This window comes from Candoia aspera, chromosome 8 (assembly GCF_035149785.1).
Source record: "Candoia aspera isolate rCanAsp1 chromosome 8, rCanAsp1.hap2, whole genome shotgun sequence".
In the NCBI taxonomy this organism is placed as follows: domain Eukaryota; kingdom Metazoa; phylum Chordata; class Lepidosauria; order Squamata; family Boidae; genus Candoia; species Candoia aspera.
In genome coordinates, this window is record NC_086160.1 from 69,018,374 (window position 1) to 69,034,306 (window position 15,933).

General features: G+C 42.2%; 2 protein-coding genes across 2 annotated transcripts in view; both read left to right on the plus strand.

Annotated features, from left to right (window-relative positions):
- Positions 1-15,933, plus strand: part of CNOT6L (CCR4-NOT transcription complex subunit 6 like) — a 386,677-nt gene that overhangs the window by 151,266 nt on the left and 219,478 nt on the right. The window lies entirely within an intron of this gene.
- CCNI (cyclin I) overlaps positions 1-15,933 on the plus strand; it is a 46,799-nt gene that overhangs the window by 21,861 nt on the left and 9,005 nt on the right. Inside the window, exon 3 of the mRNA XM_063310364.1 lies at positions 13,045-13,179. Coding sequence (XP_063166434.1) covers positions 13,045-13,179 — 135 coding nt within the window. The remainder of the gene's footprint in view (positions 1-13,044; positions 13,180-15,933) is intronic.

Consider the following 15,933-nt stretch of genomic DNA (forward strand, 5'->3'; position numbering starts at 1 on the left):
TTCTAGCAGGCCACCAAATGGCTTCAGGGATGAGTTCTGCTCTGTATCTCTTGTATGTTGGCAAGTTATGATTAGAATAGAAATTACACTTTATCCAGCAGTTGTTGAAAGTTGAGCTGGTAGGAGAGCTTATTGCTCCTTATATTGCTCCTACCTCATTCAGAATGTTCCCCCCTCCATATGGAAAAAGGGCTGTAAATCTGGGTAGGGCTCACTTTGGTGACACCATCACACTACCAGCCACACAGAAGCCGGGGTAAAAAGTTTTAAAAGCAGGAGATAGCATTTCGGCCACCCCATCCGAGGCTGAAATAATATATTGGCAGAGTTTGTACAGTGTAGACGCTGCGGGTGGCAAAGTCCTGCTTGCTTTCCTTGGCAGAAATGATTTCATATTTGTACACGTTCGTGATTGCAGTTGGCTAGATGTCAAGATTTGGGGCAGGGGAACAACTTGTGGGTGTGAGTATTTTGTCTTCGAGGCCAAGACTGCTTGAAAACCATGGAAACAGCTTTGCCGACGGCAGCCACTTCATAGGATTCATCCAAGGCTTTTCTGAATGCTTCTGCTTGGTAAAAGAAGTGGGACGGCGTTTGCCTACAGAGAGTTCGGTCCCTGGGTTGAAAAAGACAGGATCTTTCATTGCATCGACTTTGTGGGGAGAAAAAGCGAGCTTTGGACTCACCCAGCATTTTGTCTAATTGATGTAGAGCAAGGATGGAGGGGGCTGCAGATCCAGCTTCCTATCTTCCTGGCAAGCCAAATAATATTGGGGGGGGGTGTTTAAGGTGGGAAAACCCTCTGCAAAAATGCCCCCCCCCCAGGTATAAATAGACAATTCTTTTTTTTCTACCATGGCTTCCATGAAAGCAGAGAATCATGCCCTCTTTCCCCCATTCCACCTTCCCTCCCTCCACCCCAATTCCTGGAAGAAGGCTATTGTGGCTCTGGATTTTCCATCATTTTCCATCTCCTTGCATTAATCCGTCCTCCCCTTTTGATTTAGTGGAAGCAGTTTTCATAAGATCTCAAGGACTTCTGCAGGCAATGTTCTACTCTGGAGAGCATGACTTCTGTTTCAACCCTGGTTCAAGGGTAGATCCTGTTCATTCTGGTGTAGTCTCCTCTGACAATGTTGCTGAAATTTGGAGAGGTGATTTTGTGCCTTTTGAGGGAGGAAGGTCTTTGAAAGTCTCACATGCCCTAAAATAGGCTTAAACGGAGCTTGGGAAAAAAAACAACAGCATCAGACATCCTACCCCCAAATTCAGGAAATTGGATTTTGTTAATTTGGACTAATAAAACCAAGCAGCAAAATTCTGTTTGCAGCAGGCCTAACTGGGGAGAGCATCCCACAATTTCTGGAGAAAGCGCTTACTTGCGCATTGCATCAAATCCCAAACCCGATAGGTGTTGATCTCAATTGTTTTCCCTAAATTGCCTCCATGCAGACAGTGTGAATAAAGCTCCAGTTCTGACTCTGAATTTTTCCCATTTGCTTCAACTTATTGACAAGGTCAGCATCTGTGCCTGGAAGCAATTTGCGTTTTATTTTTAATCTGCTGTTTCCACCAGATTAGCACGTTCTTTCCATGCTTAAAATTGCATTGCCTGTTATTGATCCAGATTTTGATTTTAGAAAGCACAGTTCTAGAAAAGTGCTCTGGCCTAATATGAACTATAAATGGTTTTGTTTGTTTTTATTTCATGTTACTTTTTTTGCATAGGTGGTTTTAATTAGATTGGATTTTTCAAAGTGCTCTTTAGAAGGAGAAGGTGGATGGAATTCAGACAATTGGATTTATAGCAAGTCAAGACATCACCATAGAGAAAGATAATTGTCTAACATAGCTTTGAGTGTATAACAATTCCAGATTTACGATAGTAATATAAAATGATTTGTTTTAGAATAGGGACACACACAAAGTATATTGAAAGATGCTATGGACTTTTCTATTGACATAATTAATTGTGGCTTAAGATTGGTTGAATTTTTTTTCCTGTCAAGACCAAGCAGCTGGATCACTTATTAAAGGTATTAAAAGTATCAACAAATCCCTTCTGTTCTGAAAAATGGATTTGTAGCGAAGTACAATTTAAAATACAACATAGGAAAATCAAAACAAAATTAAAAGATTCTTTCTAAGAAGTCATAAGAGCACAAATCTCATCCCATGCTGTAGGCAGGATCAAGCCATTTAAACTTAGGTGGGCTGGGGATGATGAAAATCGTAGTTCAGCACGTCTGGAAGGCAGTAGATCAGGAAGCGTTGATCTTATCTGAAGAAATCATGTTATTTGCACTGGGTGTTTACTTGCTCCAGATGTCCCAATCTCTGTCCTCTTTGACCAGATATTCTCAAGGCTCTGTCGGTTATTTAAAAAAAAAAAATAGAATTTGTGTGGCGCATGTGTCTATAGGCATGTCAAGGTGGCACAGAAATATTTGGAACAGTGTTTCTCAACCTCAGCGACACAGCTGGCTGGGGAATTCTGTGAGTTGAAGTCCAATCACCTTAAAGTTGCTGTGGTTGAGAAACACTGATTTAGAAAATCAGAATCATGTCAGGTAGACCCTACAGACTCACAGGGAAATCTTTACTTATTTATTTGATTTCTACGCTGTTCTTCCTTCTAGAGAAGCCCAGAACAGTTTAAAAAAGAAGTGGGGAATCATCTTCAATTGTTTTCTGAAAGAAGACATCTTGGGGCCATGTCTTGGGAGAGAGTTCTGTAACTGAGGCTGTGTTATGGAGAAGGCCCCATTCTTAACCACAGTACTGGGGCTGCACCCCTGGTGGGATTACAAGTGGGTTTCCACTCTGCTTAGAATTAAGTCTCATCTGTTTCAGTGGAACATTGTTCCAAATAAATATGTTAGGATTGTAGCACCAGCCTCCAAACTAATACATACCTGGAAGTCTTGTTGAACTCATGCATGCATAGGATTTTACCGCATGAGAGAAATCATGCACATTTGCTTAAACTGAAAATAAAACAGTTTGCACAATTTGGCATATTTGCTTTGCATTATATACATAATGTATCTTTCCTGTGCCTTTTTCCCCTTTACTTTGGATAAAGATAAATAAGATTTAGCATCTCTTTGGGCTTCTAAAGCCTTGGTCCCAGCCACTTTTGCTTGTACAGACTTAGGGATAGAAAGTTGCTTTTATAAGCTTATTTTAAATGAGAGCACATCTTTTCAATAGGAATTCTGTTCCCAGTTTCAAATGTTGTGCTTTTTGCATGCTTCGGAAGAACTGCAATATGCAACTCACAACCTTCCACTTGTGGTAGGCTCATGGATAACATGGTGAAGCTAGACCACCATACAGGCAAGGGTTTCTGTTTGCACGTTCTCCTGTGCCTACTGTTGCAATAGCTTGGAGTCAGAGAAGTGAAACCCAATTCTTCATTTAGGGTGGCAATGTAGGATTTTATTTTACTTCTCCTTTAGACTTCATTCATTTTTCATTCCTGGCTCCTACAGTTGGACATGTGGGTGGAAACGGAAAGTCCACTGAAGCAGAGAGTGACAAGATTGGCAAACATTGCTTGCTTCCCTCTCCAGAAAGCCCAGCACCATTCTGTGTTTAAAATCAGATTGGTTCATACCGCAAGCCTCCCTAGTGATGCTTTATTTTTGGTTTTCTGCTGTTGAAAATGTCAACGCAGATCCCCCCCCCCATTAATTTCAAAATTGGAAGTAAGCAAGTGCTTAAGATGTCAAGGTGTTGGGTACTGAAAAATAGTCAAGAGATGCTTTTCACTGTGACTTCGCTTCTTCATCCTGGCAAGCTGTTGAATGGAGAAGTGGATTCCAAAAGGGACCTGGAAATGTTAGCACATGTGGAAGAGGTGGAAAGTGAAGGGCGAAAGCTGAACCACTAAACCAGTGTTTCTCAACCTTAGCAACTTGAAGATGTCTGGACTTTAACTCCTAAAGTTCCTCAGCCAGCACAGGGAATTTTGGGAGTTGAAGTCCAGACATCTTCAAGTTGCTAAGGTTGAGAAACACTGAACTAAACAGAAGAAATTGAAGTGGTGGTGATGGGGCTCAAACCATACCAGACCAAAGGTCCCATTGAACTACAGATCCCATCAATATCAACCATTAAGGCCAGTGGACGGGGATTATGGAAGTGGCAATCAGCATCCCCAGAATGACTTGGTCAGCATAGTCCAGAAGAAGAATGGAGTGCTCTGAAGTTGAGCGTTCCATTCCTGAAATTCTAGATTTTGTACCTCTTGGTCTAATTCATATTATTTTATCTAGATAGCCAAATTTTGCTCCAAACAGAGCAACATTCTACGAACTCTGTGAATATCAAGAGACCTCAGGGTGACATCCATGGGCAGTATTGTACCTGTGGATTTCTTTTCATTTCTTAATACATTTTTTTAAAGTTTTAAAATATTCTTTTTATTTTAAACAGGAAGCTGGCATGCTTCCCCCATCATCTTTATTTCATAAAATGACTCTGGGCTCTGCAGGGACTCCAAAGATATTCTTGGAAGATAGAAATGGTGAGCAAGGAGATACCCTGAGGTTTAGTTAACAAATTCCCATTTCTGTAGACCAAAGACAGTGGCAAGCTAAAAGTAGGAGAGGAGGTATCCTAAGGGGGCAGAAGAAAAGTGCAGGGAGCATCCATATCTGTTTGATTTGGTGTGAGAATTGGTTTGTGACTGCCCACCTTCACGGCAGCAGCAATTTTGCAGAGGGGAAAATCACAATAGCTGTTGAAAAGCTTATGGTGTCTGTGTAAATTGTGCATCTAGAGTCTTAATAGAATAACTTGGTCTTGAGTTGTTCCTGCAGTTTTTCTACTCTGTTGAGTTTGTTCTGATTATGCTCATCACTGGGAACATGAAACAAAGTGGTAGCAGGAGCCCAATCTATCAGTCGAAGAACACCTTTTGCTTTTGAGACTTCAGCAAGCAGCTGCCTACACACTTCCAATTATATCTTTGTAGCTCTAAGGATTAGATTTCTTTTTTTTAAAAAAAAAATACAAGCTAAGCTTTCCCAGGATGTTCACATGAAATCATAGGATTTACATAAACTTGTTCGCAGATCAAGACCCAACAGTGTGCTGTTGTCTAAAATTTATCCATGGGGGGGGGAAGGAGAATAAGAGTATTTTTATCCATGTTATCTGAAAAGCTTTTGGCCCTTGTTGAGGTATCTTACATTTGTACCAAGCTGACTTTAGCTGAAAGTTAGAATGGAGCACCCATAACGAGTACATTTAGAGTACAAGAATGTTCTTACAGTTTCCAGCAATCTTGTTCTGCTTTTGATGCTAGATGCTTTTGATGCTTCCAGAAATCTGATAATAGCTATTGATATATGATAGAAGTCTTTTGTTCCCCAGAACAGATCTCTTTCACCTGGCTGACCAGTATTGCAGACTTTTCTATAATCTGAGCATCACACATTCCTCTAAATAGTATCTCCAGATTTTTGTGGGATTTTGAGGTGGATTTTCTAGATTCTTGCATGATACAATTTTCTTCCCCTTCCTCTTTTTTGTGTGAAAAGCTGAAGGCTACATCATGGGAGCAAAAAGAACATTGTCTCTGTTTATGTTGAGAGTCAAAGTCCCCTTTTACCATTTGACCGCAGGACCCTTCCTTGTAGAAGAGGCTGTGTGTGATCCTCTGGAATGGCTGGTTTTCTTGGTACCTTTCAGTGTGGTCTTGACTAGAGTAGAGCCTAGCTATAAGTTCAGGTTAAAAATATACTGATTATTTTTGGAGATAGAAGTCTTGATTCAGTTGTCCTGCTCGTGTGGAAGAGGTGAGATGATGGTCGGTACAGTAGCTCTGCTTTACATACAGAGAAATTAAGTTAAATTCTTGACCCTCCAGGATTCTAAAATGTTGGGGAGAATGTGGCAGGTGGAAATTCTCCTCCACAAATAGATGTCTTCCATTTGTTGAAGGCAGCAAGAATGGCAAGAGAAACAAGCAGAGCTACTATGCTTTTTATTCATTATCCTTTTCTGCAAGGAAAGAGTATTGATGCAAAGAGGACGAATCCTGCCTTCCAGATGATTGGACTCTATCTCTCATCAGCCACAGCATACATGGTCATGGTTGTGGAAATTGTAGTGCCAAGTATCTTAACAGGCACTGAGTTGCCTACTCCAAACTCGTGGTCCATAATATTCCAATCTTCCACCTGTGCTGCCCTTCTCCACCTGTCCACACAATTACAGCTTGCTGTGTGTTCTTCACAACCCAGTATGAGGCTGATAGATAGACATTTGTTCTGTTGTGCAATTGCTTGCTAGCAAATCCTTCCTGTTTGGCTTTAAGCCTCATCCAATAATCCAAATGACAGATTGGACCCAGGAGAATCCATCCATATGGCAGGCACTGTCCAAAATAGGATCTATGATGTAAATCCTTAATGCCAGTTGGAACATCATCTTCTAGAGCTCAGTCCTTCATCCTGTGTCCCCATATTAATTGGAGGAGCCTTTGGACAATGTTTTGTCTTGCTTTTCTAAACCTTTTGACAGGGTCACTGACCAGACAAGACATAACCTACAGCATGTGGCCAAATAAACACCCACATGGCAAATGCTGACATTTTAGAGTCTGTTTACATCAATGGTACCTGCTTCTTTACGGCCCAGTCCAAAATAAATGCCTGGCACAGGGTGTCCCAACCACAGCTTCCGTCTGCAAAGTCCACACAATTCGGCATTTGCAGTGGTGTGCAGAGGTCGGTACACCCTGTACTGAGCGCTTAATTTGGATCAAGTCATAAGCTGGGTATTGTCAGGCACTGCTTTGGAGGGGTTGAACTTCTAACTCATCTGCTATTATTAGACATTCATTTGCTTCAGTTTTATACTAGGTTCTGGGCAGTATGCCCTGTGTATCACCATATCCCTGATGCTGGATATTTGATCTCAGAATCCACCAGGCTGGATAGCCAGCACCCCTTGTCTAAGGGGGCTTTGATTTTGCAATTCTCAAATTCTGCCTGTGTACTAAGTGCACTAAAATCTCCTCAAGGGGAGCTCAACTCCTGATGAAGATGAAAACCTGGGCATGCTGGAGATTTTGACAGAAATATAGAGGTGGTTTCCTATTGCTACCTTCTAGGATTTAAAAAAAAAAATCAAGTTTAGCTACAATTGTGGGATTTCCTTCTGGTCTCCCATCCAAATACTTACCAGGTTCAGCCTTGCCTAGCTTTTTTGGTATCTGCCAAGGTCAACTAGATGCTGCCACCTGTTGTGACAGCCTGTAACTGATTCTTGACGCACCAGTTTCAATGTGGGGAAATTGTGAAAGAAGGCAAAGGAACCCAATATGGCGTCCATATGGTACTGTAGACACCTTCATGGCCCTTTGCTGTAGGCTTCCTTCCTCCCCTGATTTTTTTCCTTAGGCACTTTAATCTTTAAAAAAAAAAAATGCTTTTATTAAGCGCAAGAAAGGTAACTAAAAATGCAGAGCCAACAAAGGAACAGCAAACAAAGAATCCTAAAGCTAAAGCAAAATAAAAGGAAAAGGGAGGTCAAGAATGCGGTGAAATTCAAAGTGTTGGTGAAATTAGGCTATTGACCCTCTGGTGCACTAATTGGCATGTAATATAGTTAATGCACACAACTTTAAAACACTGGCAGTCATGCCGTCACAACCGGAAGAGGGGTTTTTGGGGGGGGCAGACCATGCAATCTGAGTGGGGAAGGGGCTGGATGGACTTTTTGCTGAAAAAAAGAAAAAAATGAACTGATGATTTATGGGTTTGATTATTTGAAGGGTAGATTATGAAAGAAGGAAATTCTGATGTAACCTTAGAGAGAGAGGGCACAATATAAATATACTTAATATATAACTGCTGTTAAGAAGACCGGAAGCCACTTCTTTATTAGTCTTTCTTTTTTCCTTTTTCCTTCTTTTCTACTTCTTTTTCTGTATTTCTTTTTCACTTTTCTGTTTTTTCCCCATTTCTCTTATCTTTAACTCAAAACTGGTGTTGTTTTTACTCTGTGGAAAAGCTTCTTTAATAAAAATTACAGTAGTGTTATATGAACAGTGATGGTCCCCATGTTACAGTGGGGACGGGGGCTGATCCATGGGAAGCCAGTGAACAAACATGTGTTTTACACATACACACTGTTCTTCTCTGCTCACGTATGAAGGTGAATGAATTAGCTACCAATAATGATTAATAGCCATGGAAAGGGGAAATTGGGACTGCCAAGTCAGAATCCCCAAATCAGGGGGGCACTTAGTTGTCTGTCTGGCTGAGGGCCATACCTGCTGTTTCTGCCTCTCTTTGCAAACTGTGTGTGGCGCATTTGGGGTTTTCACCCATCCCCCTGCTGCAGTCATGCTGAAAACTCAAGTCACAGATGGTTAGGGAAAACTCTGGCATCTCCTCAGCTCTGGATCTGCTCTGGATCTGCAGGTTTTCAAAATCACCCGATTGGGAAATTCTTCTCTGCCCTGCTGGGCAGCTGAATGTAAATATTTCAGATAGACAGCCCTCCCAAATGGAACTGCAGTGGACACAGCAGCAGTATTTAGCCTTGAAATTCAGTTCCACCAGCAGGGGCTCATCTTTTTAAAGAGGAAGAAGCTGAAGGTGTGTCTCAGCCATCTTAGGACAGAAATTTTCCATTCTTCTTGTGGCCAAAAGCCCTGGGAGTTTTGATACAGTCTAGATTGTCATTCTTCACAGCAAAAATGGGAGTTTCTTGTAAGTAAAACCAGAACACATTTTACTGTGGTGCAGCTTGAATAGTAAGGTTGGAGAAAAACTTGGTGAGATTTTGGGTTGTGAACCTCAATTTCCTTCAGTGTGGCCAAACTCAAATTTCACCAAACAAGGTACGGGTAGGGTGTTAGTACTTGGTCCCCAAATCTCACAGGGGGGTACATGTGAAAATTTTTAATTTCCTAAGAATACCTTCTTTCGAGTCATGTCTGACCCTTTGGTGGGTCGCCGATTTCACGACGTTTTCTTGGCGGACTATAGAGCAGGGTGGTTTGCCATTGCCTTCCCCAGTCGTCACCTTCCCCAGCAAGCTGGGTGCTCATTTTACGACCTCGGAAGGATGGAAGGCTGAGTCAACCTGAGCCGGCTACCTGAGAATCCAGCTTCTGCTGGATCGAATCCAGGTCGTGGGGAGAGTTTTGGTTGCAATACTGCTGCCTACCACTCTGCGCCACACGAGGCTCTCTTTCATCTGTGGACACACCAAATTGCCTTGGACCTCTTATTTACCCTCTTTTTTCTTCTGGTAGGGTGAAGACACCATGTATGAGATTTGTTGGTTGTTTCCCATCCAGGCATTGCCAAATCCCCGATCTGCTTTGTTTCAGTAAACATTTTGCATCTTGTATCTTCAGGATAGTGGCTGGACTTTTCACACATAGACAGTACTCCCTGGCTGGAAAGTGATCCTATGGCATGAGATCAAGCACCTATATTTTAGCATGAGTGAAGACAATAAACATTTATACATTGGTTTAGGATTCTTCAGGGCCATTGTTGTAGAACATTTGTGCAGTTTTATTATCCCCACATTCCGGTGGAGAGATGAGGCTCTGATTGTAACCCAAGACTGTCCATCACCCTTAAATCAAGCTCAGCTACTGGAAGTCATGCAGAAAACGGACCCTAACTGATTGTGTGTCTATGGAAGTACGCAAGTTGTGTGAGTTCCCTTGGGCATTTATGAAGTATGCCTAAACATGTGACAAAGTGACATACTTAAATTGTAGTGCAGGACCTTTCTTAAGTTTCAATTGAGGAAGGGGGCAGAGTTGGCAAATTAGCTATGTAATTTATGTATGTCCACAGCACTCTTTTTCTTAAAGTAGGATCTGCTGGTAGAATTAAGAAGATGAACATGCTGTTGTAGACTGGTTAGCTTTAGGAGAGGTTAGAAGGTGTTCTTTATTTTTTTCTGTCTTTTAAGGGAGATGAAGCAGGTAATACCAAGTGCTGTTCTCAACCATCTGTATCCTTGAGGCCACACTGCTTTTCTATCTGAACTGCACTTAAACTTTTCTAGCCCTCACTGGCCTTTGTTCCAGTTCCGTCCTGTTAACTTTTAAGAATAAAGTATGGCTGTTCTGTCAATTATGGCTTGGTCTTGGGCAGCAGTATAAATGAGCATGTAGAATTATCATTTGGACTTTAAGGAAGTGCTGGGTATGTGAGTTGACATGGGACAATCATTGTGGCAGATCTCGCATGGCTAGTGGCCAAGAAGCTTGGGGAAATCAGTTTGGTTGGATTTATGTTCCTAAGTTAGATCCAACTCATTCAGATTGCCTAATTGATCCAAATGGTCAGAGAGTTGAAATACCTGATTTGATTTCAACCATCCATTTGAACCTACCAATTTGATTTGGACAAAAATGTATTTATTGTCCAAATCAGTCCCATACTTGGGCTCATTGAAGTCTTGTTGAACTGAAGGAGATTCTGATAACCAGCTTTTTTGGCAGAATACACCCCCCCCCATGTGTTTAGTTATACTAAGGCATGGAAACAACAGATATTTCCTCCCTCAATGACCACCTAGTTTTACTTTATTTATTTATTTTCTATCCTGCCTTTATTATTTTGTTTTCATTTTTTATAAATAACTAGACAAGGCAGGGATAAACCTGCAAATTAGGGTTTATGAAATTCTTTCTAATCCCTTGACCACTGGTGGCCAGAGATGGCTTGGTTATTTTCCACTGGGTAATCAAGGTATTGTGTCTCGGTGTGTATTTCTGCTGTCCTGTTGCTACATGTCTGTGTGTATGTGTGCATTGGATGCATTTGCTGTGCTCTGGGTCACATGACTGGGGGAGGAGGGAAGGGGCTAAAACAGAGCTGCTGCCAGTGTTCTGAGCCACTGCCCAACCAGCATTGAAGGAATTTTCTGAAATATTTGTATTTTGCAGAAATGTCAGTGGGTTTGTGTAGTTCTCCTGGTCCCCTTCATTGAAGCTGTTCTGTCCTCTTGAGGTTCAAGTACTCTGTCTTGATATAATGGTATCAGCCTTGCACTAGATGCTGTGGTGAAATTTAAGATGTGGGTAGGCAATTCAAGACTTGCTCTGAACTTCTTTACCATGGTGCCTTTCAGGGTTCTTCTGAAAAAACTGGCAGCAAATCAACATGTTTTCCTGCTGTTTTTGAGCCAATGGACGTACGCTTGGCAAATTAACTTCCAGATAGCCTGATATAAAAGGCCCACACTTAACAAATCCCTATAATTTTTCATCAGATTATGGTCTGATTGATTGATTGATTGATTATGCTCCATTAAGACGGTGTTGACTTTTAGTGACCACTTAGATAAATTGTCTCCAGGAAAATGTGTCCCTAACCTGGTCCTTCAGGTTTTCCAATGGTGCTCTTATCGCCTCTGTAACTGAGTCCATCCACCTTGCTGCTGGTTGTCCTCTTCTTCTCTTTCCCAGCCTTAGAGTTTCTCCCAAAATCACATCATAAATTTCAGCATCAAGGTTGCATTTCACTTGCAGTTCTTGATTATTTCTAGGCTTATCTTCCCCATTCTTAAGAGCGTTTTTGAACCTTGAAAAAGTTTCAAAAGCAGTTTGTGTTAAGGCTTATATTGGTGATGAGATTCATCCTTTATATAAAAAAAGACAGACGTTTTACCAACAATGCCCAGGTTCTTGGAAGCCCTGAAAATAGCTCTTTGGATCCCAGCCAGAACGTTGCTTACTTTTCTGAATTCACAGACCTAATTATAAGTTGCTACCCACCCTGCCTGCAAGTTGTTCAGAATACTTTTGTAGACTCTTAACATACTTTCCCCCAAAACCACCTATCAGACACTTCCAGATCTGCATGCTGCAGCAAGGGGGAGAAGAACCTAGAACCATATTTGTCATTGTGTTTAGCTTAGGACTTCCTTTGCAGTACTGTGGAGTCCTTGGTGCTCTCTGAGACCATCCCCACCAACACTGTCAAGGCAGGATATAAACAGAGAGCAAACCCCACTCCTTTCTAGCACTGAAGATGTTGCCTAGTGGGGCAATGCAACATCTGCAAGAAAACAACCAAGCTCAGAGAGCACCAAGGACTCCACAGTTCAGCCCTGAGCTACAGATATTCTCTTCTATCAGTAGTATTTACTCTTTTTTATGACTTTTAGAAATGCTATTTGTTTATGACACAATTTTGTATGTTTGGACACATCTCAAGTCAGAGGCTGCAGCACAATCTGCAGATTTGGCTCACTCTGTAAGCAGCTGCACCACCCCATCTGAAAAGTTCTTCCACAACTCCTCAGGTTGTGCAAAGTCTGACAGTTTTGCCCCAGGGTTCTTTGGGAAGCTTCAAGGCTTTCTGAGGTGCAGCCTCATTGGCATGCCTCAAAATTCCTTACTTGAGTTGCTGGTGCTGTTGGACTGGCTTTACAATTGGCTAGAGTAACTTGGTTGAAAGATCTGGGCTTTTCCTGCAGCATGTGTGTGACATCCCTTAATGCAAGTAGGACCACCTTAACCAAAATTCCTAAAAAATACCATACTTCCCTCTAGCATCTTGTGTGCAAGCCTTGTCTAGCCCTGCCTTCTCCAGCCTAGTGTCCTCCAGATGTTGGTATCCTAATTTGTAGAATGCTGCAGTTCTGGGAACTTTGCTCCAAAATTATCTAGGTGACACCACTTTGGGAAGAAATCTAGATAGACTATTACATATGATGGTTTCCCAGCACACACAAACACACATACACATACCAAATTATACAGTAAGTGGACATTCAAGGACTTAATTGAGGGAGTAATTTTTATCTACTCTGGCAAAAATTTCCAGAACATTCCTATTTAGATTGGCCCAGAAATGTAGAATAGTATCAGAAGATGGAGAGGCATTTGAGAATAGAGATAGATAAATGGAGATGAGATATACTGTACATATATTAAGAATGAATTATTAAATATGTGGATGTGAGAATTTCTCAATAGGGGTCTGTCTGTGTGTGTGTGTGTGTGTGTGTGATTGACTTTACCTTCTTTTTGTTTTTGTTCCGCAGGACGTAGGCATTTCTCCAACCCAGCGGGACGAAGTGATTCAGTGGCTGGCTAAACTCAGATGCCAGTTTCATCTTTACCCGGAAACGTTGTCTCTAGCCGTCAGCCTCTTGGACAGGTTTTTAGCTGCTGTGAAGGTAACAATTTGACCACTAAGATCTTTGGACTGTTGGGGCTCTTCCTCCTCTCCCTGGCTTTGGCCCTCCATCCTGGCCTGAGCAAAGCCTTTTTGTATGGAATCTTCCATCTCCTGTTCACCTGGACTCTTGATGCTTGACTTACTCTGCTGCAGAGACCACAGGGAGATGTCCTGAGCATCTCTGTGAGCACAGTAGGCTGAAGGCGATGATCTTCAGGGATCTTCTGTGTTTATTGGTGGAACAGCAGTTTCCATTGCTCTGCCTTCCCTGGTGTTTTCTCAACCCAAAGGCTCATTTGAAGAGGCACAGAGCATTAATGTTATGGGCATAACAGGACTTCTTGCTGCTGCTTGGTCTTCACATGCAAAGTTAAAGTTTATATTCCTGGTGAGGCTTAGTCCAATAACCGGGAAAAACACTTTTCTACTTCTTTTGACCAAAAGAGCCCATTGCTTAGAATAGGATACCAAGATCATTTTGGATTGCTTCCATTTCCATTTTGGGAATGGATCTAATTCCTTGCCTGGAATTAATGTCCAAAAAAAACATATTTCCCTTGCTCAGCCTTGTTTGGACTTGGGAAGGAAGAAGGTGGAACGTTCCCTGTTTGCCAAACTAAATTAAGCTTCCAACAGAAATTAAAGATGGAATCTTATGCTGACTTTTCTGGGAGCAAAGCCTTATTGAACACAGTAGGACTTATTTTTGGAGGACCATGTAGAGCAGCCTTCTCCAATCTGGTGTCTTTCAGATGTATTGAAATGTTCTTCCCATAATTCCCACCCAGCCTAACTGGGAATTATGGGGCTGAAATCCAATGCACTGCAAGGCACTAGATTGGAGGAAACTGGAATATAACATTATGCTGTTGTTACCATTTTCATCTGTTACTGGAACTAGATCTGGGATTCTTCAACAAATGGAAGTTGAATAAATTTTGTCTACAAGTCCAACAACTTGTAGGGAACTTAGGAGGTTCTGAATATCATTTTTGCATTAACTAAATGCCCTATGTTAGGGATGCGGTGGTGCTGCGGGTTAAACCGCTGAGCTGCTGAGCTTGCCGATCGGAAGGTCGGCGGTTCAAATCCGCGTGACGGGGTGAGCTCCCGTGGCTAGTCCCAGCTCCTGCCAACCTAGCAGTTCGAAAACATGCAAACGTGAGTAGATCAATAGGTACCACTTCGGCGGGAAGGTAACGGCGTTCCATTTAGTCATGCCGGCCACACAACCACGGAAGTGTCTACGGACAAACGCCGGCTCTTCGGCTTTGAAACAGAGATGAGCACCGCCCCCTAGAGTCGGACACGGCTGGACTTAATGTCAAGGGAAACCTTTACCTTTACCTAAATGCCCAATGTTGTGGTAGGGGTGAGAGAAATAGCGTGTTTAGAGAGTGAGGTTTTCAGGAATGGTCAAATCGAACTCTGGGAAAAACTTATTTTCCTTGTGGTTTTTTCCCCATAGAGTGAGAGGGTTAGAAAAGGCCACCAAAGTTAATAAAGTTTTAACAATATACTGTACCTCATAGGAGGCATAATTGCCATATACTTCTCAGCAGGTTGAAGACAAACCCTTGGTCTGTTGTTTGTTTGCCTCTGTTATTTTTGTCCTAAATCACGTTATTGGAAGAAATACCCCCCTGCCCCTATTTCTATTAATACCGCAGATAGTTTTATAAACCCCTTACTGCCTTTGGAACATTGTAGAGCAGTATACTAGGGACCAGCATTACTCAGCATGGAAATGTCAATTTATAAAGCTCTACAAAGAGAGAGTTTAATGGAAATGCAAACTTTTTTCCAGTTGCTTAACCCTGAAATCTGTCTCATTTTTAGCAGTCATAACGTTCTTTTAATGCTCTTTCCTTAAGCCTTGTGGACTCTACAGCTTGGGGCTTTACCATCTGGCACGAATTAGTCTCTGAATAGTTTCCAGCTATGGATGGAGTTTTGCTTACGCAAAAAATTCCTCATTTTTCCTGCTCCTCTGAACAATGGTACAGTCCCTTTCCTCCATCATCTCTCTTCTTCTGGGCATACAGAAGGAGGCAGCATAGCCGTTTATGTTTTACAGGGCACAGCTCTGACTTCGGTAGATAGAACTGTAGATTCTATATTTGCAGTGTTTTCTGTCTTTCCTCCTGGAAGGAAATGAAGACTTAGTTGCAACTAACACACCGGCTGTTGAAGGATCAGAGAATAACAGAGGAGGGAAATGCTCTCACCTAAGACAGTAGCACCAAACCTTTTGGGGCACACGTCTCTTGAATTAGATTCCACGTGTGTCCTTCAGCAGACAGAGCTCACGTCTCGCTCGGAATTCTCTTCTCAGCAGCATTTCCACACCATCAAGTGAAGGTGGGCGAGGTGTCTAGAACTGTGGAGCTCTTGGGTTTACTTAATAAAGAGCGAGTTCTCGTGTTTGGATGACTACCACAGGAGCCTATCGATGCAGGTCCATCCATTCTTGCTTGCCTGCTTTAGTAGCTGTTGGGAGCCAGATTCCATCCCTGAATTCTTGGCAGAGATCAGAAGCAGTCCGACCACCTCCTCCTCTATTTCAGTGGCTTCCAGAACTCTGGTTTAGACTGCAGAAGCTGAAAGCACCAGCCAGTCTCACCCCTCAAAATGGGTTGAAAGATTTGATCCCACCTGCAGAAACAATGCTAGGGTGGCCCCACAGAGATCATGAGTTACCTATTCTGCTTGATTAGGAGCAAGGTGGCTTGTGCACGTGTTCCAGAGCAAA